The sequence below is a fragment of the Lepisma saccharinum genome, chromosome 23 (genome assembly GCF_977018435.1).
Source record: "Lepisma saccharinum chromosome 23, izLepSacc3.1, whole genome shotgun sequence".
NCBI classification, from domain to species: Eukaryota; Metazoa; Arthropoda; class Insecta; order Zygentoma; family Lepismatidae; genus Lepisma; species Lepisma saccharinum.
The window spans coordinates 46307104-46324716 of NC_139251.1; the positions used below are offsets into that span (position 1 = coordinate 46307104).

Consider the following 17613-nt stretch of genomic DNA (forward strand, 5'->3'; position numbering starts at 1 on the left):
AATGTTGTTTTGTGTTTACTATGTTTACGAATGACAAGACTGATCAAGATTTTTGAAGTGACAGACATACTTACTTGGACAGAAACTTTTCCCTAATATATCTTACTTTCACACCAGGGATGGTCAACAACATCAGTATTCCAGAAAATTTAAAATCATTGATTCGGAAATTTGACTACCCGGATTTCGGATAGAGACGTTCAACAATTTTTCCATTTTTCGGGCAGAATTTAAGAAAGTTTAGTCTTCCTTATTTTACGATCATATACAACATAGAAGAAAATGAATTTGGCCATCTCTACTTCACACGTCTGTACGAACACTGTTATCATCATTATCAATGTAGAAATCTCACCCTCCACGGTTGAAAGATTGAACCTGAATTTGGCAAGTCTTGCGATGACTACATAAAAATGTCACGCTTTGCCACTGATCATGTTCGTATCTGTAAATTAATGTCACAATAGGTCAGCTGGGAAAATACAAATGGAAAACTAGCGTGACTTGTTTGCAAGTGATGGAGGAAATATGGTTAATAAATACTGAATGAAATTATTACACAAACTTATATTTTGTACTATAGTTTATTCAAAAAAAATGTATAAATAATTTAGCGTTCATACTGGTCAGTTTTGTTTCTCTATTTACATGATAAATTACTAACATTACAGGTAACTTTACTAGTAGAACAACCACCTATACCCAGTGCTGAACTGCAAAAAAAATCATTATTCAGTTCAGCTCTCCATATTTACCCTCTTTTCCACATACCATCAGAGGAGAGAAATAAATGATGTGGATAAATGCCTTCATGAGATCTTTCCAAAACCGTTTGTTTATCTTTTGTTTTCCTGTTAAAATCTCTACCACGGAAGGTTTTGAAGAGCTCTCACAAATATGCTTATTGAAGGACTCCAAGCGGAAATTTTCTATAAACAGTTCATCTATATATATATAGCACACACATATTCAGTAACAAAATACACTTGATTAAAACTGCTTGCCTTGGAGTTCATAGTTGCACAACTTTTTTTTTCTTTAATATTTCTTTTTTGGAGAAAAACACGCAACCCATCCTTTGCTTCTTTCTGACTGAAGTCCGGGTAGGCGAAAGGAGAATATATGATTTTTTCTCAATCACAAAACACTGCTGAGATCATCCAACATGAATCGGGTTGGGAGGAAAGTATGATCTCGTGTATGAAATGTCCATCATCTTTGGTGTTTCGTCTGATGAATGTCTCACGGCAGTCCTTTCCTGGGCGATAGCCACTTCTTCATGTAGTAGCAGAAGATGGTGCTGATGTAGATGAGGATGAGAAGAGCACAAGTGACTCCCAAAGCCAGGACGGACGTCTTCGTAGGGCAGCTCTCGACAATCGTTATTGTCTTATCTGAGAAAACAAAAATACATTATAAGCTTGTAATTGCTTGGTAGGAACATTTCAAATTTCAAATTACGTATCAAAACTGGATGTGAATTGATATCACTTTGAATGTTGAATTAGCGAAGCAGCAGTACTTCTAAGGGGCTCAGGGCCAAATAACTAACTAACTAACTCCCTAGCCTTCTTAAACCCGAAGGTTCATGGCTGCAGCAACACAGGCCTTCCATCTTTTCCTATCTTGAGCAAGTTCTATATACTCTTTTCCATCCCTACCGATTTCCCTTAGGTAAAAATTCAGGGCCAAATACTCTCCCAATTAAAACAATCCAATTAAGATCTTTCTTTTGAAACAAAGCAACTTATGAAAGAAGTAACTAGGGCTGTACCGTTACCAATAACAAGATACTGGCATCAGCCAATACCAGTAGTATCGGTATCAGAAAATATTGGTTAATCACTGATGGCAACCGATACTTTTTTGGAGTCCAGATGTCTCATAATGTTTGCAAAAGTGTGTGTGGAACTTTCACAGCATCTGTATATCATGCAGGGTGGCTACTCACTGGGAATTGTCCGTGAATTTTTCTCCATAGATGTGATGAATTGCAATTTTTAATAATTCAAATCCCATTGAATTTATACATATTTATAAATGCCCTGAGGCAAATTTTTCACAGTTTAGCTTTTATTTCTACCGAGAAAGGAAAATAAAAGCTGCAAGGAAAATACAACAGAATTCTTTCAATCCATTTACTTTGTTAGTGTCCTTTGCAGAACAATCTATCTGACAAGTGAAATATTATTGCAAGATAAGATACCTTGAAGTTGATTAGGTAAATTTGAGTTTGAAATTCTTATACAATTAACAATTTTTCATAGATTAGTATATCTCGTAACATTTGTGACTTGTAGATCTACAGAGACAAGTCACAAATGTTACGAGATATACTAATCTATGAAAAATTGTTAATTGTATAAGAATTTCAAAACTGAAATTTACCGAATCAACTTCAAGGTATCTTATCTTGCATAATGTAGTTTTACCCCAACCTGAAGGTCACACAGAGTATGTGAAATAGCAAATTGAAACTCCACACCTTAAATTAAATATTTTAAATATATATACCGTTAAATTGAATTGAATTATAATTTTTGAATACATTGGAATCACACAGACCCTTTATGTTGTCAATATACTTGTGTGTGGTTGGTTGAAATAGAGAAAATATCTGCTTGTACCCTTCAATGATGCTGGTCCTGGATTATTATTTGTGCCACAACATCTGGGAAGATATGGATTTTGTGATTAATTTGTACTACTTTGAATTGTTGCAATTTTTTTAAGTATTGGTATCTGTGTAGGTGGGAATCGGTAAAGCAGATTGGTTTCAAGCAATATTGACTCAGCCCTGAATATTACATTTTTTTCTGCCTCTAATTGAAAGAGGCAAATAACGCTTCCCTCTGGAACGTAGGTACAAATAGATACTTAAAACAGTGGTTCCATCACCACTGATCAGCTATGAAGAATGTTTTCATAATGCTACAAAATGCCTAATTTCGTTCTTAAAATGCTAATTCTTTGATTTTAAAATTTTGAAATCTACAATCTCTAATAACAATAAGTGAAAAAAGAAATATTGTTGAAAATGAACTGAGGTATGAATGTAGTATGTATACAATTAAAATAAGTAGGACAGTATAGAGACTAGAACTATTGATATTTCAAACCTGTCAACAAAGAATAGAGCAGAATTTTCATTTTGAATGTCTGCCTTTTTTTTTTTTCATTTCGTGAAAACCGAAACAAAAATGCACATTGTAGTCTCTTGATAGATTAATAGAGACATTAACTTTGAACTTAAAAAAGACAATAGTGGTAGTAATGTACAAGGAAGCACAGTAACTAATGAGTATTATACATTCCATCAAAGCCACATCTCTATATCACAAAGAAAGCATGACATAAATGTGAAAATTTTGATTAAGCACAGGTGTAACAAAAAGTAAAATACCAATAGTAAGTAGTTGTGCCCCGCTAAGAAATATATTAAGAATCTTCCACTTGTGGGAAGTAATGTTTTGGTACTCTTCATAGTGACACAAATAGTATAGGTGCAAAGTTAGAGGATCTGAATAATACTGAGTGAATAAGAGTGCCTTTTGGGTGTTCACAATTCACAAAAAGGTTTGCTTTGTGATCTCTATAGAGTGATGCATAGTTTTTGAATTTTATAAGTCATGTATATGCCACTTGAAAAAAATATATATATATGTGTGTGTTACCTGGTCCACCAAAATCTGAGAATGGGGGTTCATCCCTAAGGAAGTCGCTCTTTTCTTCATTGAAGTCCAGTACGAGGATTTCTTGACTGAGCGTCATGTCGTCACTTTCGTCTGCAGTCTTGTTGCTAGAACTGATTGACCTTCGCCTTCTGCCCCAGGACTCGACGGTTTCACGTCCATATTCACAAATAGACTGGAATAGAGATATTACATGTTTCACCATTTTCATTTACTGTATATAATTTCTAATTGTGTGTGTTTCATAGGCTGCTTTTCCAGCATAAAATTGCAAGTGTTCTATGAAAAAACCCTAAATGTTTCACAGCACCTTAACTAATGTATGTAACCAGGTAACTGCTGTATATTATGCTTCAAAAAAAATAAACTATGTATTTAGTAGGGCTGAACTAATACCAGTGGCATCAGTATTTGAAAATATCAGTTTGAATTTAAGCACCAATACCAACCGATACGTTTCCAGAGTCTGGGAATCTCTCAGGGTCTGCAAAAATGACAAGCAACATTTTTTGTAGACTAAATATCCTGGAAATTATATGCAAAATGCATATTTGTAAATGTTCTGAACTACATTAAATTGTTTCTATTTCCAAGTATCAGCATTGGTATCAGTGGTAATCAATAAGATTGATTGATTGAATTAAAAGTTTTGGGTGCATCGACACTTAAGGCCATTTTGCACCCTTCTGTGTATGGGGGGAAATATCCCCTTATCTAAAATTCTGACTTGAAAGAGTTAAAACAAGGGGTGCCAAAAGCCCCTTGGGAAAATTAAAAGTGCAAGGTTCTAAAAATACCTGCACAAGACAAACATAGCATGAATCAATAAGAGTATCAGTATGACTCAGCCCTAGTATACAGACAGTTACTTTCGAAAACCAATGTATTTGAATTACATTGTAATTGTCATAAAAATAATTACAAAAGGACAACATTTTGCACTAAGTTGCAGGCTATTTATAAAAATATCACATTGGTAGAATTATCACAAATTTAACTGGTGTCTATATCAGCCAATATACCAATAATCTGTCCCATCCTTACATGTAGTGTAAAATACTTCCTATACTGATGAAAGTACACTAAAATGAATTTCTATGGTTGTAAGGTTAAGTTCCCCGTACACATTGCACCATGCCATGAACACACATGTGGTAGTTGTGACGGTAAGGTCCCACACATTCTCAATCTCTGCCATTTTTTGGAGGTGATGGGATCAGTACCATGTTCTGGCCACCTTTACTCCTCTTCCTCCCAGACTTGCTCCTAGGTACCTATTTATGTGAGGCTGGGTGAACCTCAGAGCCATTTTATGCAGGGACAAGGTCGGAAATATTCTGACCTTAGATCAACCACCCAGGGAATCAAGCCCTGGGTGTCTCAACGTGGCAGTCAAATGCCCTATCGATTATATCACTGTGGCTCCTATTCTATGCTTGTAGTATATGTATAAAAAAAAAAGCCAAAATCCACTCTTTAATAAGAATGTATAAAGTTGTGATATCGACCAGGTGAGTTCTGAAAAGGTTTCCAAGCTTTTGAGAGCTAACGTCACTTCATCTTCAGGGTAGAAGTGAGCTTGGAAACCTTTCCGGAACTCACCTCATCAGTATCCTGAGAGGATCTGTTCACCATTCGTTGCCACAAAAGCTTCAAGACTTGCTTTATATACGTACAAAATTTTACACCTCATGTCTAGGTGCTAACATGTTTCTACATAAATATTAGGACACCAGTAATTATTGAGATGAATTTGTTGATAAATGACTATTTGTGCATCACTATAGACTTACTGGTTCGCAAGGGCCAAGGCAGTATTTTACATTGCATTGAAATATGACACCATATGACTCAGTAAATCTGAAAGCCTCGTAGACCGACTGCAGTGCGTTGCCATCTGGAGTGAAAGCTGGGAAGATTGTGGGGTCGACTGGACAGCTGGAAGTAAAGAATACACTTGTGAGATTTGATTAATGTAAAAGTATGAATGCTTTTATTAATTTCAGCCCTTTTTTTATTATTGCATTCATACTGTATTTAGCTTCAATGCATGGCATTGCATCCAATATACAGGGTTATTGAAAATGATCCAATGATTTCGACTGATAATATTTTTTAGAAATTTACAAATACAAAGTGATTAGTGTCACATCAAAAACAAAACTCTCTATATGACTTCCCTGTCACAAAAACTACTTTGAGATGATTATTGAATTCCTTTGATAATCGCTGAATCATGTCTGTTGTCACTGACTCCATAGCAGTAACAATATGATTTTTGAATGCAGCAACTCTCTTCAGTTTTTCCACATTATTCTTAGACACACACACATGCACATGTCATTCTGTACTTTTGCCTTTACACAGACACCCTATTCTCTTGCCTTTATACAGACACCCTATTCTCGTGCACTGTTAATACGTATATCTGACAGATACTCTCAGCCATGTTGGATCAATTCTGTAACCCTTGTATGCCAGAACGGAACAATGTGGTATTTATGCCAGCACTGGATTGGAACAATGAGGACAATTACATATATAACTTCATATTTTTTGGAACTTTAAAAAAACATGTATGTGGTTATAATTATTAACACATACATGTTTTTATTAGCATGACATTATAAGCTAATCTATACGGAATGAAACAAGTAATTGTAACTCTACTATCATTAGTTTCCAAGACATTAAAAAAAAAAAATTGTGTTGGTCACGTTTTCAAATTTCGCTCCGAAAGAAGCTTCAATGTTGTGTCTAATATTGCTGAAAACAGCCTGGTATATGAGGGTGAACGTTTAAACTTACAATCCACTGCAACTACAATTCACACCTCGTAAAGTGAAGAACATGAAAAGCCAGCAGACTTTCTGTCGCAAAGCCACAGAGTCGCAAAATTGTCTATGCTAGGTCATGATTGATAAGCACAAAATTATCCTAACATGAAATTAGATGAGTTATTTTGAATAGCGCTTTATATTAAATCTAGCAATATTTTTAAAGAAAATCCAAAAGTTGTAACTATTTTTTTTAATTTACTACAATTTAAAGACTTTTTTAATGTACATTTTTGATGCTTTGGTAAATGCCACTTCCTGTATTTCTTTCTCTTGTTCTCTAAAATTAAACGTGTTCTGGTCGACCCACAGCAAATTTGATCAAAGCTGTCACATATCAATCAAGGTATCAGGTTCAATTTCTAGTGTGCACACGTCATTTGTTGTGATTCATTTCTAAGAACAGTAGAACCAGTTCTGATTAGTTTTTTTTTTTTAAACTTGCAGGTTTAGTTTTGAATTGATATTTTATTCTTTACAATCTGGGCTATATTAAAGGATTTAGGTCAGTGCTACATCCACACATCTCCAGCACCCTCTTGTACCCTTTAAAAAAAAACTAGAATAGAAAGAATAAAGCAGAACAGAATTGAAAAGTAGGGCACTAGAGAGAGTAATGAGGCTCTTGTGAGTTCTGTATGCTTGTTAAGTAATTAGTGAACTTACCCTTCATCATCAATGATTTGGAATGTGCTCTTGGAATCCTTGGCCATTGCAACACAGCTTCTTGCAAATATCCCATAAGGAGCTGTAAAATTAAAAATCCATATTACAGACGACTGATTATAATATTTTTCTTCATATATAAAACTTTAGTATATTAAAAGCCTTGGAAAATATAGTGCAAATGAATGTAAATAATTACACTGGTAGAAAGTAAAGTGTTGCTAATATATATTTTCCATGTGGACCAGGACTGGGACACTGGTAAAATCCCAGTGCACCCTGCCTTTGTTAGGAATTCTAAAAGATGCTACACTAAGCACCCTTGCCATAAGAACAGCCTAGCTCATACTATGATCTCCCACCAATACTGTAAATTTTAGGGAGCCTTTCCTACCATCAATCTACTCTTGACTAACAATGAAATGACTCTCTAAAATATGAAACTTTTATTCTTCATTCATGGATGGCAACACAATCATTAATTTTTATTGATTACAAAATCACATAAAACTAGAAAGTTGATTATTATTCTGTGTTTTTGTGCATAAAAGACAAATAAACCCTATGATTGATTTTTATAATTATTAACGTTACAATTACTTCTAAATAAACACTTTCTCAGCTAATTCATTGAAAAAGGTTTTTATGTGATCATACTCTCCAGTAAATTGATTAATCTGCTAGTACAAAAGAAGCTTATACTAATCTCTGATTGCCTAGTACAGCCTATAATGCCATACTAGTCCTGCCGATGAGCTAACTCATTGTGCCCTATTATTGAAGAAAACTAGCAAGTTGTTATTGTCCACCTAGGCTGGCCCTGATGTGAATCATTACAGAATTAATATTCACTTTGATTGTATGCCTTTCTAACTTTAAAAGTAGAAATGTAGAGAGAATTGTACCATCATTTAAAGCTTTGAATTTATTGGAATTAGACTGGTAAATACAAAGGCTGTTGCAGAGAAGGTGAGACTAATTCCTGTATAGAAAAACAGAAACGTCAATTGGCTAGCAAATGTACTAGGGTGAAAATTTGGTTCATTAGCTGCTGATTGAGACCAAAATGAGCGCAATAGGTCAAAAAGTCGTGACTGTGTAGCAGTTAAAAGACAAGCATGTACATGGACCCCTCCAAGAATCATTAAAATGAAACAAAAAAAGTAGAAACCACAAAATTTTTATTCAGAATCAGCCATATCGAGTAGACGTACATCTTTTTCAACATAGACACCATTGACAGCTAAGCAAGCGTCCACACACTCCTGCCACTTTGTGAATGTCTTTGAAAATTCGTCATCAGGTAGCGAACTGAAGAAAACTTGCGCTGCGGTGATCACTTCTTTGTTCGTCATGAAATGACGACCACGTAAAGCAGCCTTTAAGAGTGGAAATAGCCAAAAGTCGCAGGGTGCAAGATCAGGCTGGATGCTGGATGCTGGATGCGTGAAAATTTCTATTTTTCTCTTCGTCGCGTAATCCTGAAAAGCCCGCGCGGTATGCGGGTGTGCGTTATCGTGGTGCAATATGAAGGAGTTCTTCAAATGCGGCCTCTTTTTTGCTACGTGCTGGCGCAGAGTCTCAATGACTCCTTGGTAATACTGTGGCTCTTAATCATTCTGTCTTGATCGGCATATGCCTGTTGAAACACTGCATATGTTTCCGCAGTACTTTTCCCTAAACGCCAACAAAATTTTATGGCATGTCGCTGTTCATCTTGAATACTCATCGCGAAAAGCAATGTTATACACAAAAACCTGGAGGGGTAAACGAAACACGTTCCACGTAAATCAACACAGCTGCTCACTAACGTGGTTTCGCAACATGTGACAACCTTGCTACGGAAACAGAATGAGTCATCCTACACGACGCAACTAGTGCCGAAACCATACGCAGTGTTGCCAAGCCAGGAAAAAATCTGTCTCCTTCTCTGCGACAGCCTTTGTATGACTATTAGATACTCACAAAATATACATGAATTAAGTTTTTGGAAGGATTTCTGAACATACAGTCTTGCTAAAAATAATAGTAGTGCCAAAAGTTTATAAATAAATATATATCAGTTCATAGATACTAGCACACAACGACTGCAGTTCAGGGTATGTGACTTCTATGCGTGAGAAACATATTTCATTCCCAAGGTGGGTGATCAAAGTTTATTTTTTTTTTCGTGCCTCATCCTGGCATAAATCAGTTGCAAGGTTTCATTCTGTCTCTACTAAATGCTTACCTCAGGGCAGTTTAAAGGCAGCCAGAGTCTGGTGCTGATAACCATCACAAAAGAAAAGGGCTGAGATTGTGAGTGTATGGGACCTACCTCTACATCCTCCTATGTGCCTTTATGGCACAGTGTAATGAGCACAGAGAACTTTACCTTACCTTATTAAAGCAGACAGAATTTGCACTCTGTTGGAAGCAGTGTATTGATATATTGAGTTGATAAAATTATATATAATTTAGTGATTAATATACCGAAATGCCTCTATTTTCTAATAAAGAACCAATTAATCTATCCTATCCTAAATATATTCAATATGGCCACCTTCATATTCCTTTTCCTCGACTCTGTGTGCTTTTCCATGCACAAACCTCCCATACAGAGGCCCCCGACTTGTCAAAATTATTGCGATGGGTTCTGATCACGGAAATAAATTAATGAATGACTCACTCTCTCCCTTTTTTAAGTTTAGACCTGTGTTCGGAATCTCATAAAAGCCCATGAATTCCTCAAAACTATCAAAATTTTTATTCACAGTTCGAATGTAGAATAGTAATTGTCCACAGATGGATATGTCACAAGTTTCGTCAACCATAATAGCAAAATATTTCCGACTTTTAATATCTGCTACCACGGAGTGCAAAACAGATATCCCTAATATATCAATGATCTCGTTCTGAATGTCATGTGAGAGCCATTTGTAGCCCGAACGTCCCATCCACTACCCTAGTTCATGCACATCGTCTTTTGAAACTTTTTTATTAAAAATTTTAACAATACTCATAATTACATACTTAGTATATAGTAATAAGTCATGTGTTTTGTTGTCTCTGGTCATAGCCCCCCCCCCCCCCCAAAGTTGATGGTTTAGCAGTCTCAGCCCCCCAAATTGATGGTCTAGAACATTTCAAATGTGTATTTAAAGTTAAGTTCATGTGACACAATTCAGAGTAAACTTTACAAGAGAAGCAAAATAATACATTAGATCCTCTTAAGCAAAATTATTTGGGGGGGGGGGCTTTGCCCCCACATCATTAACATTGGGGCTGCTCGAGGCCCCCCCCCCCCCCGCCCCATTCTCCTATATATGTATTGTTGCCAGTATTGATATTTATTTTTGACAGTTACTTTTACTTCATGATACTTGAAGCTATTATTATGCTGAAATGTTGATTGAAAATAATTCTGAGTGACACATTCCAAGATGTTTCCTTCAGCATGCATATGATGGTATTTCACTTACTGTCCTCTGGGATTTCAATCCTGAAGGTCAATTTATCTCCGATTCGGACTGTTTCTACTTCTCTGCCTCTGGTATCCAGGATTCGGATGCGAGGTGGAGGAGCCTCAGGTGCAGACGTGATGCTTATCATCTCAGGATCTCTGTTGTTATGGAGGGAGAAAATTGGTTTAAAGAAATTGTCACCTTTTCTAACAATACACTTTGTCCTATATTAGTAGATACATAAAATACAAGAACCTTCTGCATTCATAGACAATGCTCCCCCCCACCCCAAAAAACAGACAACCCTCTATTGTCCCTGTGTGTAAATGTGCACTTTTTTTTTTTACTTCTTGTTCTACATCTAGTATATCTGGTTCTTCAGGTCTTCTCTCCTCCTCCTCCTCCTCTTCATTTGGTATGTTTCTTTCGTTTTCACTTAACAATTTTTGGAAGTAGTTTTTCCATCTTTTCATTATTTCTTCAGAATTTGTTAATAATTTCTTATTTTCATCATATATAAATTTTAAAGGGCAATCTTTTTGTTTCCTCATGTTCTTCAAAACTTTGTAAAAAAGTTTTTGATTTTCCTTACGATTTTGCTCCATATTTCTTCCAAATTGCTCCCACATTTCTTTCACACAGGAAGAGTTAAAGAAAGCTATTAGTAGAATGAAACTAGGAAAGGCAGCTGGTCATGATGGCATTGCACCAGAAATGATCAAGTATATGGGAAAGGAAGGAGAAGATCTGTTGCTCAGAATAATAAATGTGGCATGGAAGGAAAAGAAGATAGTGAAGGATTGGGAAATATCAATACTAATACCAATATATAAGAAAGGAGATAACAGAGAATGCGGAAATCACAGAGGTATTTCACTACTCAGTGTGCCTGGCAAAGTCTATTCAAGAATTTTGGAAACTAGACTAAGACAAGAAATAGAGGATAAATTAGAGGAGACACAAAGTGGATTCAGACCAGGTAGAGGTGTGCAAGATCACATATTTACAATAAGGCAAATAATAGAGAAAGTTATAGAATACAATAGAGAATTATACCTATGCTTTATAGATTTGGAAAAGGCTTTCGATAGGGTGCCATGGCAAGAGCTATGGAAAACCCTAAAGAAAAACAATGTAAACAAACAATTAGTAGATGCAATACAAAGTTTCTACAGAACAAATAGATGTTATGTCAGAACTGGCAATAACAGATCAGAGGAATTCATAACATCAACAGGAGTAAGACAAGGTGATATTTTATCCCCATACTTGTTTATCATTCTAATGGATGATGTTCTGAAAGAAATAAAATTAAAGATGAGAAAATTCAAAGTAGGAAATTGGAAACTGAAAACTGTAACTGTATCTGAACTTTTATATGCAGATGATATTGTATTGTTTGCAAATTCACAAGCAAACCTACAAAGAAATTTAGAAATAATAAATCGTAATATGTCAAAGAAATATATGAAAATAAACAAAGATAAAACAACTGTGTTAAGGATAGGGAGAATAGAAAAACCCTGCATAATAAGCCTTGAAGATTCAGAGCTAAAACAAGTACAAAGTTTTAAGTATCTAGGTGTTACAATCAATAGTAATGGAAAAATAGATGAAGAATTAAACACTCGAATAAAGAATACAAACAGATTATACTATGCCATAAACAAAGGATTTTTAGGGAAAAAGGAAATAAGCCAAAAAACAAAAATGATTGTGTACAAATCAACTTATGTACCAACATTGATATATGGAAGTGAATCCTGGATAATTAATGAAAAACAAAAACAAAACTTACAAACAGTAGAAATGAAATATTTGAGGAGAACAGTGGGAAAGACCAGAAGGGACAAAATCAGAAATCAAACAATCAGAATAACATTAAACACACAACCAATATATCAGGATGTTGAGCAAGCACAACTCAGATGATTTGGACACCTCAGCAGAATGCCTGAACATCGAATACCTAAACAGGTATGGGAAGCAAGAATGGGAGGATTGGATGCAAAGAGACCGAAAGGAAGACCACGTAGGACATGGAATGAGGGAATGAAGGATATCTTGAGCAGGAGGAACATCACGTGGAGTGAAGGAAGGAAGTTGGCAGAAGATCGTGACAGATGGCGAGCTCTCTACAAAACCTCGACACCAATCGGTAGAAGAGGATCGGAATAAGTAAAAGTAAATGTGCACAGTATGCAAATATTGAATGTGTGTTTTTCCTTATGTCAAGACAAATTTTCCTCTTCTTGTATTTGTTGTTGATTTTCAAAGATATATATGAGGACAGGAAAGAAACTGTAGACTCACATAAGGTTCATGCATGAGTTGATGTAATGGGAAAGTAATATAAGCAGTAGGGTAGGAATATGTTGGGCAGTTTTTACAACAGGCAGATTCACACTGTCTCCCCCATTTTCCTTCAGGCTATGGTCTGACTTAGGGCATCCATATAAATCCAGGCCTGCCTTGACGTATAGAAATCCACACATGAGATAGAAATTGTATCCCTTCATATGTAGTGGATAGTTTTATTAATTTCCAAAACGCACCAATAGAGTGGAGAGTTCATCTGGTATACCTTTATCTTATTTGTAAACAAAACTATTATATTTGGGATGGTGCAAAAATCAAATTAATATATACACATTAATAATGATTCAGTGATTACATATTTTTTCATCCCAAGTTACATTTTCACTACAGATTTAATAATCTGGAATTAATGGTTTTATATTTCTACAATTCTAAGCTTTGCAGCAAAATTGATCATCATTCCTTTGTCATTGAATGTGATGATACTGAATTTGCTATAATTTAGTAATCAAATTTGTAAAATTCAAATGTTAATAGAAAACTGGAACAGGTATCGCATGACTAGTAAGTTGAAACTTTATGCAAGAATTGCACTTACCTGATAGGCATCATTCCGAAAGTGATGTTCTTGGAAGACATATCATAAGTGCACTTCACCTTGTAGATTTTGTCTGCTTTGGTCATCACTACACTGTGATGTTGGAGAACAACTGTGTTTGTGTAAACACCCGTCTGAAAAGAAGAAATTACATTTAAGTAGTAACTATTGTGGAACACAATTTTTCATAAAAGTAGTTTGTAAATGGTCTGATTATGAAAGAGAATCAATCAATCAATCATGGTTGAACCGATACTGATGCTGGATTGGAAAATGTTTAATCATTGATAACGTATGGTGAAAAAAAATTGCACAAAGTTTGCAATCCTGCGGAACTTGCAATACTGAACACTGGCACACCATTTGAGCTGTGTAGGATCGTACGTCGACCAGTTATGTAGTGTGAAGAGCAAGAGAAGATTGGTGTAAAAACAAGTCAGTATGGAGCTGAAAGAAGATGACCGTCGGTAAATGATCGTGTAATATTGGACAGAGAATCGTGATGTTCGAAAGTCCGAGCTTGTGAAACATTTTCAATGTGTAGGATTTTCCTGTCGTACGGTTTATAATATTGTGTCACTATGATCTTGGAACTGCTGCTGCGCCCGATCCAGTGCATTTTGCTGCCAAAACCAAATTCCCACAGAAAGTTTTGCTCTGGCTTGCCATGAGTGAGAAAGGACTGTCGAACCCTCAGTTTTTCAAGGCTGGCCTTGCACTCAACGCCGACCGGTATGTAAAGTTCTGTTTGCCTAAAGTGAAGCAGTTTATCAATGAATACCATCGTGGGGACAATGTTGTTTTTTGGCCAGATTTAGCCAGCTGCCGTTACTCTGCACAAAGTCTTGGGGCCATGGAGCACTTAGGTATCCCTTACATATCCAAAGAACATAATCCCCTAATGTTCCCCAACTGCGGCCCATTGAAGATTTCTGGGCAAATTTAAAGCGGATGGTGTATGCCAGTAATTTTCAACCACGAACCGTTGCAACCCTCATCCAACGGATCCGCAGATGCTTGCGCGATGTTGATACTTCAACATTTGCTCCATCTATGCAGAAAGTGCCCCAAAATTGTCGCAAGGCCAGCAGACTCGGTGTGAATGTGTTTGTTCATTAATGTTCAGATACCACCCTTGTATACCAACCAGCACATGAAAAACATCTGTATGTTTTTGCCCTTGACCACAGCGTTTTCTTTTTGTGCAATTTTTTTTCACCATACGTTACCAATAAGTACTTTTCACAAGTTCGGGAATGTCGCAGGGCCCACAAAAATGTCATGTGACATGTCCACAGAATCTAAATACTATCCTGAAAATTAACAAAATGAATAATTTTCAGTATTTTGATAATTATGTTGTGCGAAGAAATGTATTTTTTGTTTAAATAATATTCTTAATGTGAAATTATGAAATTTTAAATAGGGTTATCAGATGTCGGGTTTTTCCCGGATATGTCCTACATTTTAGCCTTATGTCCGGTATCTGGGAGGAATTTGAAAAATATCATAAATGTCCTACATTTTGAGCGTCAGATAATATTAATTAGGAAAATATGTAACAAGAAAAAATCATGCAAGTTACAAGTCAATTACTGCACTTCCAAACTCAATACTGAAATGTATTTTGATTCAGTCATTCATCAGTTGTTGTACGTGTATTTTGGTGTAGCTTGAAAAAGTTCTGGGAAACCAGGAAGAAAAGTTGCGGATAAAATAAAAACCACTAAAAATACAAAATGTGGTTATGTGAACCTTTAAGAAGATCATAGATATTCAGTCATTGCCCAAAAAGAAAATAAATGTTTGTCACGCTAGAAAACAAACAGGAAAACGGAAGCAATTAATGAACAAAGTTTTGGGACCACTTACTGCTGATGTCACTGTTCAGTGCCTGAGTGGAATTTTTTGACTTAGGGTTTATACTGATTCAATATTTTGATTGTAAAGCAGGGATATAGAGAATAAAGTTATTCAAGGTGTTTGCCAGTAAGGTGATGCTTCAACGTAGTATCCCCAATTGTCAACCTCACTTCCACGTAGTACACCCTGGACTGCATTTGGCAGACAAACGAGGCTCTGGCAACGGGCCCCATGGCCAGTATAATTTTGTGTGTGTTGTCCTGTGTTTTGTCCTTATGTGTGCTGGGTGCCTCTTTACAGCCTCTTCTTGTAACGGAAGTCAGAATGTTTTAATATTTTAGTTACAACACGATACAGTTATGTTATTTTAGTTCAGGTAAGGGGCTGGACCCCGTATAAAGTGACGGGTGCAAAATAGCCTAAGTGCTGATGCACCCAAAATTTTAAATTCAAATTCAAGAAAGTCATGGAAGTTAAGAAAGAGCAAAGAAATCAAAAAGTAGCTCAAGAAGTCAATAAAAAGGCAATAAATTATTCTTGTGGTCAAGAATCTTTGCTATCAGACTGATTGGTTCATTTAGTTTATTTTACTTCACTTTTCTGCCCTTTTCTCTAATCGCAAAGATGAGGATGAATGGTGGTAAGATAAGATGGATGAAGGGACAGTCACAAACATATAGGGACAACCAACACAAAGCCCCACATAATATTATTCTGGCTGTGAGTCCAAACACCAGAGCCTTGCTATTCTGCCAAATGCAGTCCAGGATGCATTAATAGATAAAGCAGGTTTAATTCTCTTCTTAAATACAGCTTCAGTTTTCATCTTAAGTGGCCCTTTGGTAGGGATTTTTCATTAAATAAATATTTATTTTCTTTATTACTAATTTCCAACTTTACCTAAGTAAAATTAAGTAAGATTAAATAAATGTTAACAAAAACGAAAAAAAAAAGTCAAGAAAAGTTCAGAAAAAGTCAAGAATTCTGGATTTGTTATTTTGGTAGAAACCCTGTAATTGAACTAAAAACTACTCAAGATGAAACTCTGGAACCACTTCAAATTATGGTAATTGCTGAATATTTGTTTGCCATTACAGGTCATAATGCAAATATTGAGAGAGTACTTTTATTACCATCAGCACAACAGACTCATGAGAGAACTGATTTTTTCATAAAGTCTGTAAAATGTTTCGTACTGTTTCCTATAATTTCCAAGAGTTTGACTGTCCACTCTAACATAAATATATTTTGACTAAACCTGAAATTTTGAGAAAAATTGGCTCCTCTGAGAAGTACCACTTAAATCATGTAGTAAGAAGTGCATTGTTTAGTATGATTGGAAGTTTTGAAATTTTGCATTTAAAAATTCATTGAGAATTCATTCTTTGGTAACTGTTCGATCTCCGGTCAACGGATTTCTTCATTTTTACAGAAGAAACTACTTACGAAAATGAGTTTCTGTAGCATTGTCAAAGTTCATGGACGTATTTTCTTTCATCGTTGAATCTATTGGACCGGAAATTCATGTATTTTTGAAGAGAAATATATCTCCGACACACAATTGTCGTTGCTTTTACTTGCTTCCTCTACGTGTTGCGTACGTTTGATGACGTAACACCCTGTCAGTGTTTCCAACCACGCCGTTGTATTGCAAGAATGTGAAAAAATGAAATATACATTCATGATATTACTACGACCCCAAATTTTAACTATGTTTGCCTAACCTAACCTAAGCTAACCTAACCTAACCTTACCGTGAATGGTTTGTGGGGCTATTCGTGTATGGTATTTGGGGCTATGCAGGAATGCTTCGTGGAGCATTTTTCGGTTAAGAAGGTTGGAAACAATGCATACCCACTCATGACCCACAGCTGTGCCTGCCATATTGTGTGTTACGGAAGCGAAAAAAGCAAGAACAATAATTACTGTTAATGTTAAAAATTGAAAGTATTTTCGTGGAAAAAGCAAAATCTCACCTTAAACAATCTTTCGCAATGCAGAATAGGTAAGTACGAATGTTAAAAATAAAGAAATAAACAAGTGAGAGGTGTTGACCGGAGATCGAACAGGTAATCATTCTTTTAAACTGAGAAGTATCACTTTTAAATTACTTTCTAATGTGTTCTATAGAAATACGTATTATTTATTGAGAATGTTTTGTGTCCTACATTTTGACGTAATGTCCTACATTTTGG

General features: G+C 35.7%; 1 protein-coding gene across 1 annotated transcript in view; it reads right to left on the reverse strand.

The window, feature by feature from the left end:
* Positions 1-568: 568 nt before the first annotated feature.
* The window catches only part of tyn (trynity), a 133714-nt gene continuing 116669 nt past the window's right edge, over positions 569-17613 (reverse strand). Inside the window, exons 11-16 of the mRNA XM_083110041.1 lie at positions 13556-13689; positions 10657-10796; positions 7196-7277; positions 5486-5630; positions 3675-3867; positions 569-1394 (exon numbers count right to left, since the gene is read on the reverse strand). Of these exons, the coding sequence (XP_082966167.1) occupies positions 1243-1394; positions 3675-3867; positions 5486-5630; positions 7196-7277; positions 10657-10796; positions 13556-13689 (846 nt within the window). The 3' untranslated portion in view covers positions 569-1242. The remainder of the gene's footprint in view (positions 1395-3674; positions 3868-5485; positions 5631-7195; positions 7278-10656; positions 10797-13555; positions 13690-17613) is intronic.